Source organism: Lethenteron reissneri, chromosome 58 (genome assembly GCF_015708825.2).
Source record: "Lethenteron reissneri isolate LAM-NWPU_2019-01 chromosome 58, ASM1570882v1, whole genome shotgun sequence".
Lineage (NCBI taxonomy): Eukaryota > Metazoa > Chordata > Hyperoartia > Petromyzontiformes > Petromyzontidae > Lethenteron > Lethenteron reissneri.
The window spans coordinates 3,248,290-3,261,003 of NC_083836.1; the positions used below are offsets into that span (position 1 = coordinate 3,248,290).

General features: G+C 54.6%; 1 protein-coding gene across 1 annotated transcript in view; it reads left to right on the top strand.

The window, feature by feature from the left end:
* The window catches only part of LOC133357496 (plastin-3-like), a 59,954-nt gene that overhangs the window by 36,732 nt on the left and 10,508 nt on the right, over positions 1-12,714 (top strand). The window contains exons 7-10 of the mRNA XM_061575459.1: positions 332-497; positions 1,112-1,254; positions 2,488-2,583; positions 3,533-3,725. Coding sequence (XP_061431443.1) covers positions 332-497; positions 1,112-1,254; positions 2,488-2,583; positions 3,533-3,725 — 598 coding nt within the window. The remainder of the gene's footprint in view (positions 1-331; positions 498-1,111; positions 1,255-2,487; positions 2,584-3,532; positions 3,726-12,714) is intronic.

A 12,714-nucleotide genomic window follows, 5' to 3' on the forward strand; every position in this document is an offset into this window, starting at 1 on the left:
ACCGGCTCTCCGTGTCACCGGCTCTCTGTGTCACCGGCTCACTGTGTCACCAGCTCTCTGTGTCACCGGCTCACCGTGTCACCGGCTCACCGTGTCGCCGGCTCTCTGTGTCACCGGCTCTCTGTGTCACTGGCTCTCCGTGTCACTGGCTCACCGTGTCACCGGCTCTCCGTGTCACCGGCTCTCCGTGTCACCGGCTCTCCGTGTCACCGGCTCTCCGTGTCACCGTGTCTCCCGTGGGCCCCCATGGGCCCCCTTGGTCGGCCACGTCAACCGGGGTTCACCCCGTCTTGACCCCCCCCCCCCCCCACGGCCTTCTCGCCCCCCGCAGGAGAACCTGAACCTGGCCCTCAACTCGGCGTCGGCCATCGGCTGCCAGGTGGTGAACATCGGCGCCGGGGACATCCGCGAGGGCAAGCCGCACCTGGCGCTCGGCCTGCTGTGGCAGATCATCAAGATCGGCCTCTTCGCCGACATCGAGCTCACGCGCAACGAGGGTGAGCGAGCGCTCGCCCTCGTCGCTCGCTCACCGTCACTTACCATCGTCGCTCACCATCGTCGCTCACAATCGTCGCTCGCTGCCGTCGCGTCCGGGTCCCGTGGACCGACCGCTCGTAACGATAACCACGCCCGTTGTGTGCGTTTGTGTGTACGTGTGCGTGTGTGCGTGCATGTGTGTGTGCATGTGTGTGTTTGCGTGTGTGCGTTTGTGTGTGCATGTGTGTGTGTGCCTTTGTGTGTGAGCGTTTGTGTGTGCGTTTGTGTGTGCGTGTGTGTGTGCGTTTGTGTGTGCGTGTGTGTGTGTGCGTGTGTGTGTGTGTGCGTGTGTGCGTTTGTGTGTGTTTGCGTGTGTGTGTGCGTGTGTGTGTGCGTGTGTGTGTGCGCGTGTGTATGTGTGTGTGCGTGTGTGTGTGTGCGTTTGTGTGTGCGTGTGTGCGTGCGTGTGTGTGTGCGTGTGTGCGTGTGTGTGTGTGCGTTTGTGTGTGCATGTGTGTGTGTGTGCGTGTGCATGTGTGCGTGTGTGCGTGTGCATGTGTGCGTGTGTGTGTGTGCACGTAACTCACCCCTCGACCCCCCACCGCTCTCCGCTGCCTCCCCTCCCTCATGGCAGCCCTGGTGGCCCTGCTGATGGACGGCGAGAGTCTGGAGGAGCTGATGAAGCTCTCGCCAGAGGAGCTGCTCCTCCGCTGGGTCAACTACCACCTGGATAAAGCCGGCTGGCAGAAGATCAACAACTTCACCACCGACATCCAGGTGCACCACACCCCAAATCCACCCACCCCTTCACCCCCACCCCACGATCGTTGTGAATTTTTCTCCAGGTCGTCCGGTTTTGCCATCACATTGACAATCAACACGCGTTTCGACCGTTTGGCTGCTGCTGCTGCTGTGAATTCGCACGTGCGATGATGGCCAGGTCGCCTCTGGGAAGAGAACGAGTCGCTCAGGGGGCCTTTTACATGGTTAAGAGGATGGTTTAGTTTTTATTTATTTTAAGGTTAACTTGGGGTTTACAACTTGGGCCCGCCGTTTAGCTCGGGACCCCGCACCTCCGACTAGCAAAAGAAGTTCAACATACATCATCATCATCATCCCGAACCTCCAATTATAATGGTTGGCTACGTACGGTGCGAAAGAAGTTCAACATACATACATACATGCATTGAACGTTTTGATTACAGTATTATTATTGAGTACTCTTCGCATTGTCACCAGATTCTGCACGCACAGGTGGACATCACCGTCATCTTGTTCCGTTATAATATGTGGATGCCATGGTCGCAAGATGTTAACTACCTCGCCTGGTGTACAGGAGGTCGTGGGTTTAATCCGGATACTGAGGCCTGTATATGTGAGTTTGCATATTCTGCCCGTGGTGGCGAGGATTTTCTCCAGATCCTCCGGTTTCTGAACGTGATTAGAATGTTGAGCATTTGGCTGCTATAACTTTCCACGTGATCAGCCCACTTCGTTGAGCTATCAATTGTGGCCAGGTCAGTTCAGTGGGGCCTTACCTACTAAAATGTATATATATAAGAATAGGTTTTCCCCTATTTTCTGGCAACAAAACAGGTGTTAAGATGTTAAAACACCAAACTGAAACCTTTTACAAAGAATCATGTCTGCATTAACCACAATGCTTGTGGTCAGAATGCAAACTAAAAACGTACTCTGATAATATATTGCATTGACTTTGAAACTGATTGGTCCACACCAGAGACAGCTTTCTTTTGAGCCTAGTCTCAAAACGGTGTGAGAAACAGAGGACGTCAAAAGGGGAAAACCTATTCTCATATTTTGGTACTGGCAAAGGAGGTCCCATGATGTAGATATATATATAGTTTAATAGTTTTTTTTTACAGTTAAATGACGACACATGCATCATCAATGCGGCTGTCTCTCTCAAGCGAGCGCGACGCTGGGGGCCCCAACTAAACGTGCCGCTGCACCTCCCTCCTCCCCACCGAACCCCCACCGTGTCCCCAGGACTCGAAGGCGTACTTCCACCTCATCAACCAGATCGCGCCCAAGGGCGACGTGGAGGGAGAGGAGAAGATCGACATCGACATGGCCGGCTTCAATGTGAGCCCGCGGAAACATGCGCACACGCGCACACACGCGCACGTACACACGCACACATGCACACGCCCACACACACACGCACACACGCACACACGCATGCACACACGCACGCACGCAGAGGGGGATGTGGTGGAGAGGGGACGGGCAGGGGGGGACGTGGTGGGGGGCAGGGGGAGATGAGGTAGAGGGGGGGGAGGTACGTGTTGGTGGTGGTGTAACAGAGACTGGCGTGGTGTAATGGTTAGTAAGCTGGAGATTTCTGAGCTTGCCGGTTCAACTCCACCCCATGCTCCCATAAACACACTACCCAAACCGGCCCAACCCCGTGTCGGGGGGGGGGGGAAGGGGCGGGGCCTAGAAATGAAAGAGGCGGGGCCTAGAAAATAAGGGGCGGGTCCAAAAAAGGAAAGGCGCGGAGCCGAAAGAGGAGGGGGGCACGCTATGAAGGCTGGCACCAAACTGTGCCACACGACCTCCAGCATGGCTTTGTGGGTATCCTCGGTACCGATGAAGTTATTTTATTTCGATTTAAAGCTTTCGTGACTGCAGGGATTCATCTTCTTGGTTCTTTCGGTAAAGTCACGTAGAAGTGGAAGTAATAAAATAATAAAAATAAAACATAATAAAATAATTCTAATGACGTTTCGGGGACAGCGTCTGACACTGTCTCCCCGACAGACCTGGTCTTCGCCTGAGGACGGCTGCTTGCGTTGTGGCCGAAACTTCGTGAGAATTATATTTATTATTTTATTACTTCCCTTCTACGTGACTTTAACCGAAAGAACCAAGAAGAAGTTATTTTATTTTCGCGCGTACGCAACCATCGTTCCGCTCCGATGACGTACAATGCGTACGTACGCGCGTACGACGACGGTGACCCTGATTACCTGCCACCGCTGTTGCCCGCGGCCGCTGTCCCCCCCCCCCCCGCCACTCCTCCCGCCACAAGGAGCAAGACGAGACAAAGCGCGCCGAGCAGATGCTGCAGCAGGCCGACCGGCTGGACTGCCGGCAGTTCGTGACGCCCACCGACGTGGTGCGGGGCAACTACAAGCTCAACCTGGCCTTCGTGGCGAACCTCTTTAGCAAGCACCCGGCGCTCAGCCGGCCCGAAAGCGGCATCGACTGGAGCCAGCTGGAAGGTAACAGCTTGCGCTGTGTGTGTGGAGCGGGCGGTGGCCGTGGGTGGGGGTGGTCGTCGGAGAGAAGACGGCGATAGACACCGCGGCAGAGGTCGCAAACGGGTTTTGATTCCTTACCCGTACCCGTACCCGGCCGCACCAGGGTCGCAAATGGGTACCCATACCCGTACCCGGCCGAGTACGGGTAGCCGTTCCCTACCCGTACCTGTACCCTACCCGAAATGAGTGACAAACGGTTACTCACCAGTGACTCACGGCCTACCCGTACCCGTACCCGGCCGCACTAGGGTCGCAAACGGCTACCCGTACCCGGCCGGCCTTAGACGGACGCACCAAAACCTGGGCTTGATGTCCCCGCACACCGCAGCTTTTGGCCGCGCCCCAGAGGATCAGCGATATTGGCCTCGGGGGAAAAGAAAAAAAGAGTCAAATCAAGGGCTCGGCGTTCAGCCTCGCACGTCGAGACCCCCTTCGCGTATTGGCCCAATAAGTCAGCATCCCACCCAGGGCCTCGCTGGGCCATAGCAGCAAAGCGAGGCCCTTTTGCTCCGGCTGTGTGCGCGAAACAAGGCCCCCAACCCAGAGGCTTGCGGGCCTTCAGTTGCCCGCACCTCCGATTAGTATGACGGTCGGCTGCGTAGGGTGCGAAAGAAGTTCCGCACATGCACGTGCCTACACCCCAGGGCCGCAGCGGGCATCCAGTCGGGGACGGATTGACCCCCGGGATTTTAGTCCGTCAGCCGCAACGTCACCAGCTACTGAAGACGGAGGGGGGGGTTTATGATTACACTACTACACGCTTTATGACCACTACGATGACACGTTTTGATGAACGTGCGTCACGAGCATTTGTCAATTTCTGCTCGCGTCCCCGCCGGAAAAAGAAGAGAAGACACCCCGCAGTGGTTGTTGTTGTTGTTGCTGTTGTCTCCACCACGGAGGGTTGAGACGGTCGTCGTCGTGGTCATTGACGGTGCGCGTCCCCCCCCCCCCCCCTCCTAGCGAGCTTGTCTCTCTCTCTCTAAACCCACCCCCCACCCCCCCACCCCCCCGCTCCTTCCTCTCAGAGATAGAGAGCGACGAGGCTGGCCTTCGCAATGTAGGTACTGTGCCGCGTGCCTGCGTCTCCCCCTTGAGTGGCGGCTCTCCCGCGCTTCCTCCTCTGCGTCAGGGTTCTTCAACTCGTTTTTTGGTGGCCCTGCATGGTAGCTCACGCGGTGGCCCACGTGATGGCCCTGCGTGGGGTCCACGTGGTGGCCCTGTGTGGGGTATCCACGTGGTGTCCCACGTGGTGGCCCACGTGGTGTCCCACGTGGTGGCCCACGTGGTGTCCCACGTGGTGTCCCACGTGGTGGCCCTGCGTGGGGTCCAAGTGGTGGCCCACGTGGTGGCCCACGTGGTATCCCACGTGGTGTCTCACGTGGTGTCCACGTGGTGGCCCTGCGTGGGGTCCACGTGGTGGTCCACGTGGTGTCCCACGTGGTGGCCCACGTGGGACCCAAGGGACCGGTTGAGATGTCTCCCCCTCAGCGTGGTCCTGCGAGCTGCGGCCTTCTAAGCAGATCGTCGGCTGAGCGAGACACTTCAGTTGATCTTGAAGTACCCCGTGAGCCGAGAAGCTCTCAAATCGGGTTTCATCGGCGACAAACAGGAGAGAGGCAGATGAGCGAGGCGTAGAGCATGGAGAGAGATCAACAACGGGGGGCTGGGGGGGTGCGGGTTAGAGGTTGTCTTCTCTCACGCGGGACTTGAAAGGCATCGTTAGTTGTAACGTGACGCCAGTTGACAGACTTAACGAACGAACAGAGTTTTTAGCGAGATGCTCAGTTTGAAAAGCCGTTCGATGGCATCTGCGGTTACCACATGGATTCCATTTGTGCCTCCTGCAAAAGGAGCGCACTTTGGCGATCGACAGGCGATATGAGCAATGGGTTGCGATGTGAGCAACGGGTTGCCCTTCACCGAAGTCACACTTAGGCTGTGACTCCTTCGATCTCCCATGTATGGAGGGAGGGCGGGAGGAGGTAGCCACACCGGCCTGTACGGTGGTAGAGGTCAGAGATGAGATAGAGAGCGAGAGCCGTCGACGAGAGATAAAAGATCGGTGAGATGGAGGCGAAATAAACCAGGCCTAGAGATGAGAGACCCGGACAGAAATGAGGTCACGTGCACGGAGTTCGCGACATCGCAACACGACGGCCGTAGCGTTTAACGCCCGTGGTGTTAATAACCCTCTCACCGTTCCGAGATGACCGCAAGTTGCAGGGTTGGGGGGTCTCGTTCACCGCCGAATCTCGGAACGCGCGAGCGGCACAGCGTTGATGTTATCCAGTGAGGCGTTAGGTGCGGTAGCGTCGTTGTTTTTAAAGACGTTGCTACTCACCGCAGAGAACTGTAGCGACACGACCGCCGCCACTATACGACGGCCGGCGCCAAGACTGTGCCACACCGCCCTCCCGCGCGCGCGTGGCCTTGCGTGGTGAGCCTCGGCACCGATCAAGTTGCTTTACTTTCGATGACGTGCATGTACGGACACGTAGGTGTATGTCATCGGACACTGGAAAGGGGGTTTCAGACGTCACGTGGCATATATCACGTGACCCGCCCCGCCAGCACGCATGGCGTGTATCATGTGACCAGCCCCGACCAGCACACACTTTTATTATTATTGTCGCGTGGCCCGCCATAAAATATAATTGAAGAACCCTGCTCTTACCCATAACCGCTCACGCAGATGGGGGGGGAGTGGGGGGGGGAGAGTGGGCTGCCCACTGGGCCACCGCTATTCTCTACTTGCAATCGCCCGATGGCGAGTCGGGTGACTTCCCCCACACGTGCCGAGACCGGTGTCGTCACACCGGTCGGCCCCCGGTAACTGGGGTACGTAACATGCGCTGGGAAAGGAGTTGGCTCCAAACCGGTGTATTGTACCAGCCGCCTGCTAGGTTGTCCTTGGGGTTTAACGACATCGAACCCACGACCGCCCGTATACCAGGCGGGGGAGATAACATCTCGCCCAGGCATTGGCAAGCGAGGGAGAAGGCGAGCCTGGGAGAGAGCCAGGGACATTACGCTCACGTAAGCTAAACCACGCACGCAGGACGCCAACCAACGCAGACCCCGGACCGTTAAGTAGCGAATTCTTTGCGGGATGTTTTCCTGGGACGATAAATCTCAGCAGCGGCACGAGTCATTACCATTCCCCTCCCCCCGCCCCCCCGTCAACGGGGGGAACACGCGGGGTGTTTGTGATTTATAGTGGCTCCAGAAATCCGTCGTGCGATTGCAAACCCCGAGTGCTGCTCTCTTGCAGTTGTTCCACCCGTTGTTGTTTGTTGTTGTTGTTTCCGTAAATGTTGTGAGAATCTGTGCTGCGTTGTCGCCTGTTTAATCCCTAGGGACGTCACGCAGCCCACGCGTGTCTCTCTCTCTCTCTCTGCGCGTGCGTCGCGTATCCCACTCAAATCCATTCACCCTTCGTCCGCCGCGCACGGTCAAGCGAAGGACCGTTGCTCTGCCGGAACGCGTGACCTCTCTCGTCGCGCGTCACACTGCTCACAGCTGCCGTACACCGGCGTCTCGCTAGTGGCGAAGGGGGTGGTGGGGGCGATCACAGGGAGGGTGGAGCCATTCCTTTGAGGGTCCCCCACTTCATAAACGTCCACGACCGCCGGCTGCAGTGCGCCGATCGTCGGCCTTTCTTCTCCACGGAGCAGCTCCGCTCGAGGGCATCACATTGGATTCACCTCCCCCCAATTGCGTCCAACCTCCCATTTTCCCAGTCGCAACAACCCTTGTGGCTCAGCCTCTTGTTTTCTCATCGCGTTGTCCAAGAATGTGCGTGTGCGTGTAACGTACGTTGAATTTCTTTCGCGCCATACGTAGCCAACCGGGCTAATCGGATGTGTCCGCTCAGAGGGGTGGAGGAGGGAGGACAACAAACTAAACACAAAAAGGAGTTCGAAAGAAATTAGTTTTCAATTGAGATGATTTAAAAATGCATAGCTCCCAGCGGCATCCTAATATCGGAAGGAAGAGCGTTCCAGACGGCCGCGGGAGCGCATCTGAAAGCGCCTCGCGAATGCGGTGACTGTCGTCTTTGTCGTGCGAGCTCCATCGTTAAAAAAGTTGTCTTTCTGCTCTTTTTTTCTCGGTCGCACGCCCGGCGTATTTCCTGGCACGCCATCGGTGTCGTGTCCAGACTTCGACGAATCCCATTTTGTGAACCCTGCAGGCCGGTGGTGAACCCACGTGCTCAACAGCGAGCGGGCCAGTGGCGGTCAGATTGTTTATTTAGACCGGAGGAATCCAATGAGCTATGCGGCTGTTTATTTCACAGATGTCCAGCAGCGATTGCCCAGTGCAGTGGGTTGGGTTGGCGGGGAGCAGCGGTGCAGCGGTTAGTGCCGCCCGCTTCGAAACCGGCGGCACGAGTTCGACTCCCGACTCACGAGCAACATTGGCGAAGAACATCTGAACCGGTCCCTTGGGCCTCCCTTAAGGTCGACTCAGCCTTAAATGAGTGCCTGGTGCAAGGCTGCTGGCCCTATGAGCCGCTGGCCGCGGGCACTCTTTTAGGGCCGCGTTGCCGTCGTGACCTCTGACCTCTTCCTCCGAACAGCACGGCGGTGCCGAGTGGTCCTCGGGGGGACCGCCGTCGCAGAAGTTTTCCTGCGGAAATCTCGCGCCCTGACCAGCGGTTTAATAACTAAAACTAAATAACTATCATTAATTTTCTTCACTTCTTTTTATATCTTCTTGGTTCTTTCGGTAAAGTCGCGTAGAAAGAGAAAATAATACATGAAGCTCATCATCAGGTACGAATGAAAACAAAACCTAGTAATCTTCTTGGTTCTTTCGGTAAAGTCACGTAGAAGGGAAATAATAAAATAATAAAAATAAAACATAATAAAATAATTCTCACGACGTTTCGGCCACAACGCAAGCAGCCGTCCTCAGGTGGAGAACAGGTCTGTCGGTAAGACAGAGTCTGTCTTTCCGACAGACCTGTTCTTCACCTGATTATTTATTATTTCCATTCTACGTGACTTTACCGAAAGAACCAAGAAGATGAATCCCTGCAGTCACGAAAGCTTTAAATCGAAGTTCTTTTTATATTTTTGTACTTCATTACGACTTGTATCTTACCAAGTAAGGCCCACGAAGCTGCGTAGTTCTTTTCATAAGCGACCTGGCGATCACAAATGATAGCTCAACGAACGTGGGCTAGTCATCATCACGTGGGAATTCACAGCAACAGCCAAAGACTCTGAACGCGTGGTGTTGTCGATTCTAAATGTGGAGGGGAAAAAACCGGAGGATCCCAGACAAAATTCCACGTGACCACAGGGAGAGAGACACACAAACTCCAAATATACAGCAGACATCGTCATGGTTCGAATCGAACCCACTACCCCCTGCATACAAGGCGAGGGAGTTGACATCTCGCCACTGCGGCACCTCATGGAAGAGCTCCAATACGACGCCGACCGCCGTCTGTCTCGTTCCAGGGTGACACTGGGTTATGCGATGTCCTCCCGAGTAACGTTCATCGCGTATCTTGTAAATTTCCATCAGCTCCGTCGGGTGTTCCCGTGTACCCATTCCCCGCTGTCAGATGTCTCGTGATTTTACCGATGGTTCCCCCCCCCTCCCCACCTCCCCCACTTAATTTTCTCGAGGCAACGGTTCACGTCGCTTTTTTGGAAAGGAGCCGGCGGAAGAAAATCTGGAACGTGGAGAAGGAAAGCAAAGATGACTTTGACGACGACTAAACCGGCAACCCCAGAGGCGGTACAGGATGGCCACCAAGTCCCTTTCCATGATAAAAGGATATCGTTACCCTCTATTCGAACAATCCACCAATGACAGATCAGATCACCTCCCAATCCATGCATCAATCGTCCACTGTATTATTATTTTAATAATTCTAGAATTCCTCGGGCAGAATGTGGCCAAAGGACATCGGCATTTCATGCAAAAGTTTACTTTGTGGCAGTCCTGAAGATGATAGCGATGCACCAGACGCCCCTCGTCCGCGATTAACGCATTCACACCCGCCACACCATCATGTTCGCCCGGCCACTTTGTCACGTAAATGAACAATCGCACATTCACGAGGAGCTTTGTTTCCTGCCCGCCCCGTGCCTATCCGGTGCTAACGCCGGCAACGCTTTGCACCTGATTGGCACGTGACGTGGGTTCTCGCCACTCGGCACGGTCGTGGGCCCTCCAGAGTTTATAAAATTTGATCACTGCTTTGTGCGGATGGACTCGATCCTTCCATTAGGGACGTGGAACTTCATATTCTTGGGTTTTTTCGGTAAAGTCACGTAGGTAAAACATTTAAATTTAAATTAATAAAAGTAAAATAAAATAAAAATCACGACGTTTCGGAGGCAACACAAGCTTCCGTCTTCAGGTGGAACCGTCACAGGATCTTCCACCACTGGCTCAAGGCTACAGATGTGACGCGATCCGCCGACCCGTACCCGTTGCTTTGTTTGGGAAATTGCCTTGACCGTGACCGTGGATAAGAGTGGTGGGTGAGCAGTCCATCGACCTACTGGCATTCAGGACCAACATTACCAAGCGGCACTTTGCTTCGGCGAGCGAACTCTGGAATCGGTTTCGACCTTCCGGGTCTCATCAGCGGAGCGAGGGCTCGTTGGACAAACGCTGCCGGGGTTAGCCAGACGTTGTTGTGCAAGCGCACTCCGTACGAACTGCGGCTTGTTTTTGACCCCCGTGCCGGGATTAACGTGCGTGCCTGCATTTTGCGTTTAACGCTTTGGGCCTTTTTTGTCAAGGCGGATGTGGTGACGGTGATGTCGGTGATGTTGGTGATGATGGTGATGGTGGTGATGATGGATGATGAAACGAAAAAGCCCGGGTCTCGGGCTCGGTCCCGGGGAAGTGGGATCCTTGCTGGGATCCGAGGTGGGGATCGGCGGTGGTGGTGGTGGTGGTTATGGTGGCTCGCCTGGTGAAGTTTCGGGGGCGCTACGGTGGCAAGATGTTAACTACCTCGCCTGGTATACAGGAGGTCGTGGGTTCAATCCCGACCCTGACACCTGCTGTATATTTGGAGTTTTGCATGTCTCTCATCTCCCCGTGGTCGCGCGGATGTTTCTCCGGTTCCTCTGGTTTTCCCCCTCGACTTTCAGAATCGACATCGCACGTTTCGAGTAGTTTGCTGCTGCTATATTGTCCCTCGTGATGATAAGCCACCTCGTTGAGCTGTCATTTGTGGCCATGTCGCTCCTGTGAAAGAGCTACGTAGCTCGGTGGGTTTTTTTTTAACCCGGTAAATAAAATAAAACATAGTTCAAAAAAAATAAAAAATAAAAAATAAAATATTTCGACACATCCGACAATAAGCATTTTGAGATTTCACAGGCGACAGGGGAAATAGGATCTCTGCGAGAAAAGAATATCAACGTGGCAACCGCGTCCCTCATCACCCGGTTACTCCCTTCACGTTTCGCCCACTTGCCCTCTGCTCTCTCCACCGTTGCCCGTGCATGCAGATGCCAGACGGCCTTTGGGCGCTTATCGGTCCGTTGCTTCTTGTGCACGGCGGTGCGGCTTGGGTGGTGGGAACTCAGGAATTAACTTTTTTGTCGTCGGTGGTGGTGATGGTGGTGGTGGCGGCGGTGAAAGGACTCGGCCGCTAAATTTCGATGTAAAGCTTTCGTGACTGCAGGGATTCATCTTCTTGGTTCTTTCAGTAAAGTCACGTAGAAGGGAAGTAATAAAATAATAAAAATAAAACATAATAACATAATTAAATTTCGATTTAAAGCTTTCGTGACTGCAGGGATTCATCTTCTTGGTTCTTTCGATAAAGTCACGTAGAAGGGAAATAATAAAATAATAAAACATAACAAAATAATTCTCACGACGTTTCGGCCACAACGCAAGCAGCCGTCTTCAGGTGGAGAACAGGTCTGTCGGGAAGGCAGAGTCTGAAGACTCGGCTGCTTTAATTTTTTTAAATGCCCAGGAACATTTGGGATGCCCAAACGTCCGCACTCGAAGATGGGACGTCGCGTTTCCTCTGCTGTGCACCCCCAGAGGAGGCCTTGCAGCGAGGCGACTGACAGATTGTTCCACTGGACCCCAACATTAGGAGGCGAACAAAGACAAAGGTCCCCCGTATAGCCTTAAAAGAATGCTGGGGCAAGTGCTGCTAGCAAGCACCTATGAAGGCCAGAACAGCACACGAGGGGGTGGGTGGCCAGCACCACGCCCGACCGCCTTTGTCTCCCAAGTGGCGATGATTACACTACGCACCAGATACTATTTTTTTGGCTGAGTCGACCTAGGGGAGGCCCAGGACCGGTACAGATAATCGTCACTGGCGTTGGCCGTGAGCGGAAATCGAACTCGGGTCGCCGGGTTTGTAGCTCAGCGCGCCTACCGCTCCCATCACTCAAAGACTCAGAGACCCAATGACTCACACAGAGAGCTATAGACTCACACAGAGAGCCATAGACTCACACAGAGAGCCATAGACTCACACAGAGACCCAATGACTCACACAGAGAGCTATAGACTCACACAGAGAGCTATAGACTCACACAGAGACCCATAAACTCACACAGAGAGTCATAGACTCACACAGAGACCCATAGACTCACACAGAGAGCTATAGACTCACACAGAGAGCTATAGACTCACACAGAGAGCCATAGACTCACACAGAGAGCTATAGACTCACACAGAGACCCATAGACTCACACAGAGAGCCATAGACTCACGTAGCGGAGTGGGGACGTTCGGAGGAAGATACATGCGAGGGTTCCTTATTTTGTAAAACCCTAAATAAAGTGGCTCTTCATGTAACACGCACATATAAACCCCCGTTAATTGGTCCGATATATATACAGGATCGCAGAGCTCGGGCAGTTGTTGGGTAGCGCCGGCTCACCACCAACCGCCACGTGGCTGTTGCTGAGGGCCGCTCCTCGTCTGTGCTGCCACCTCC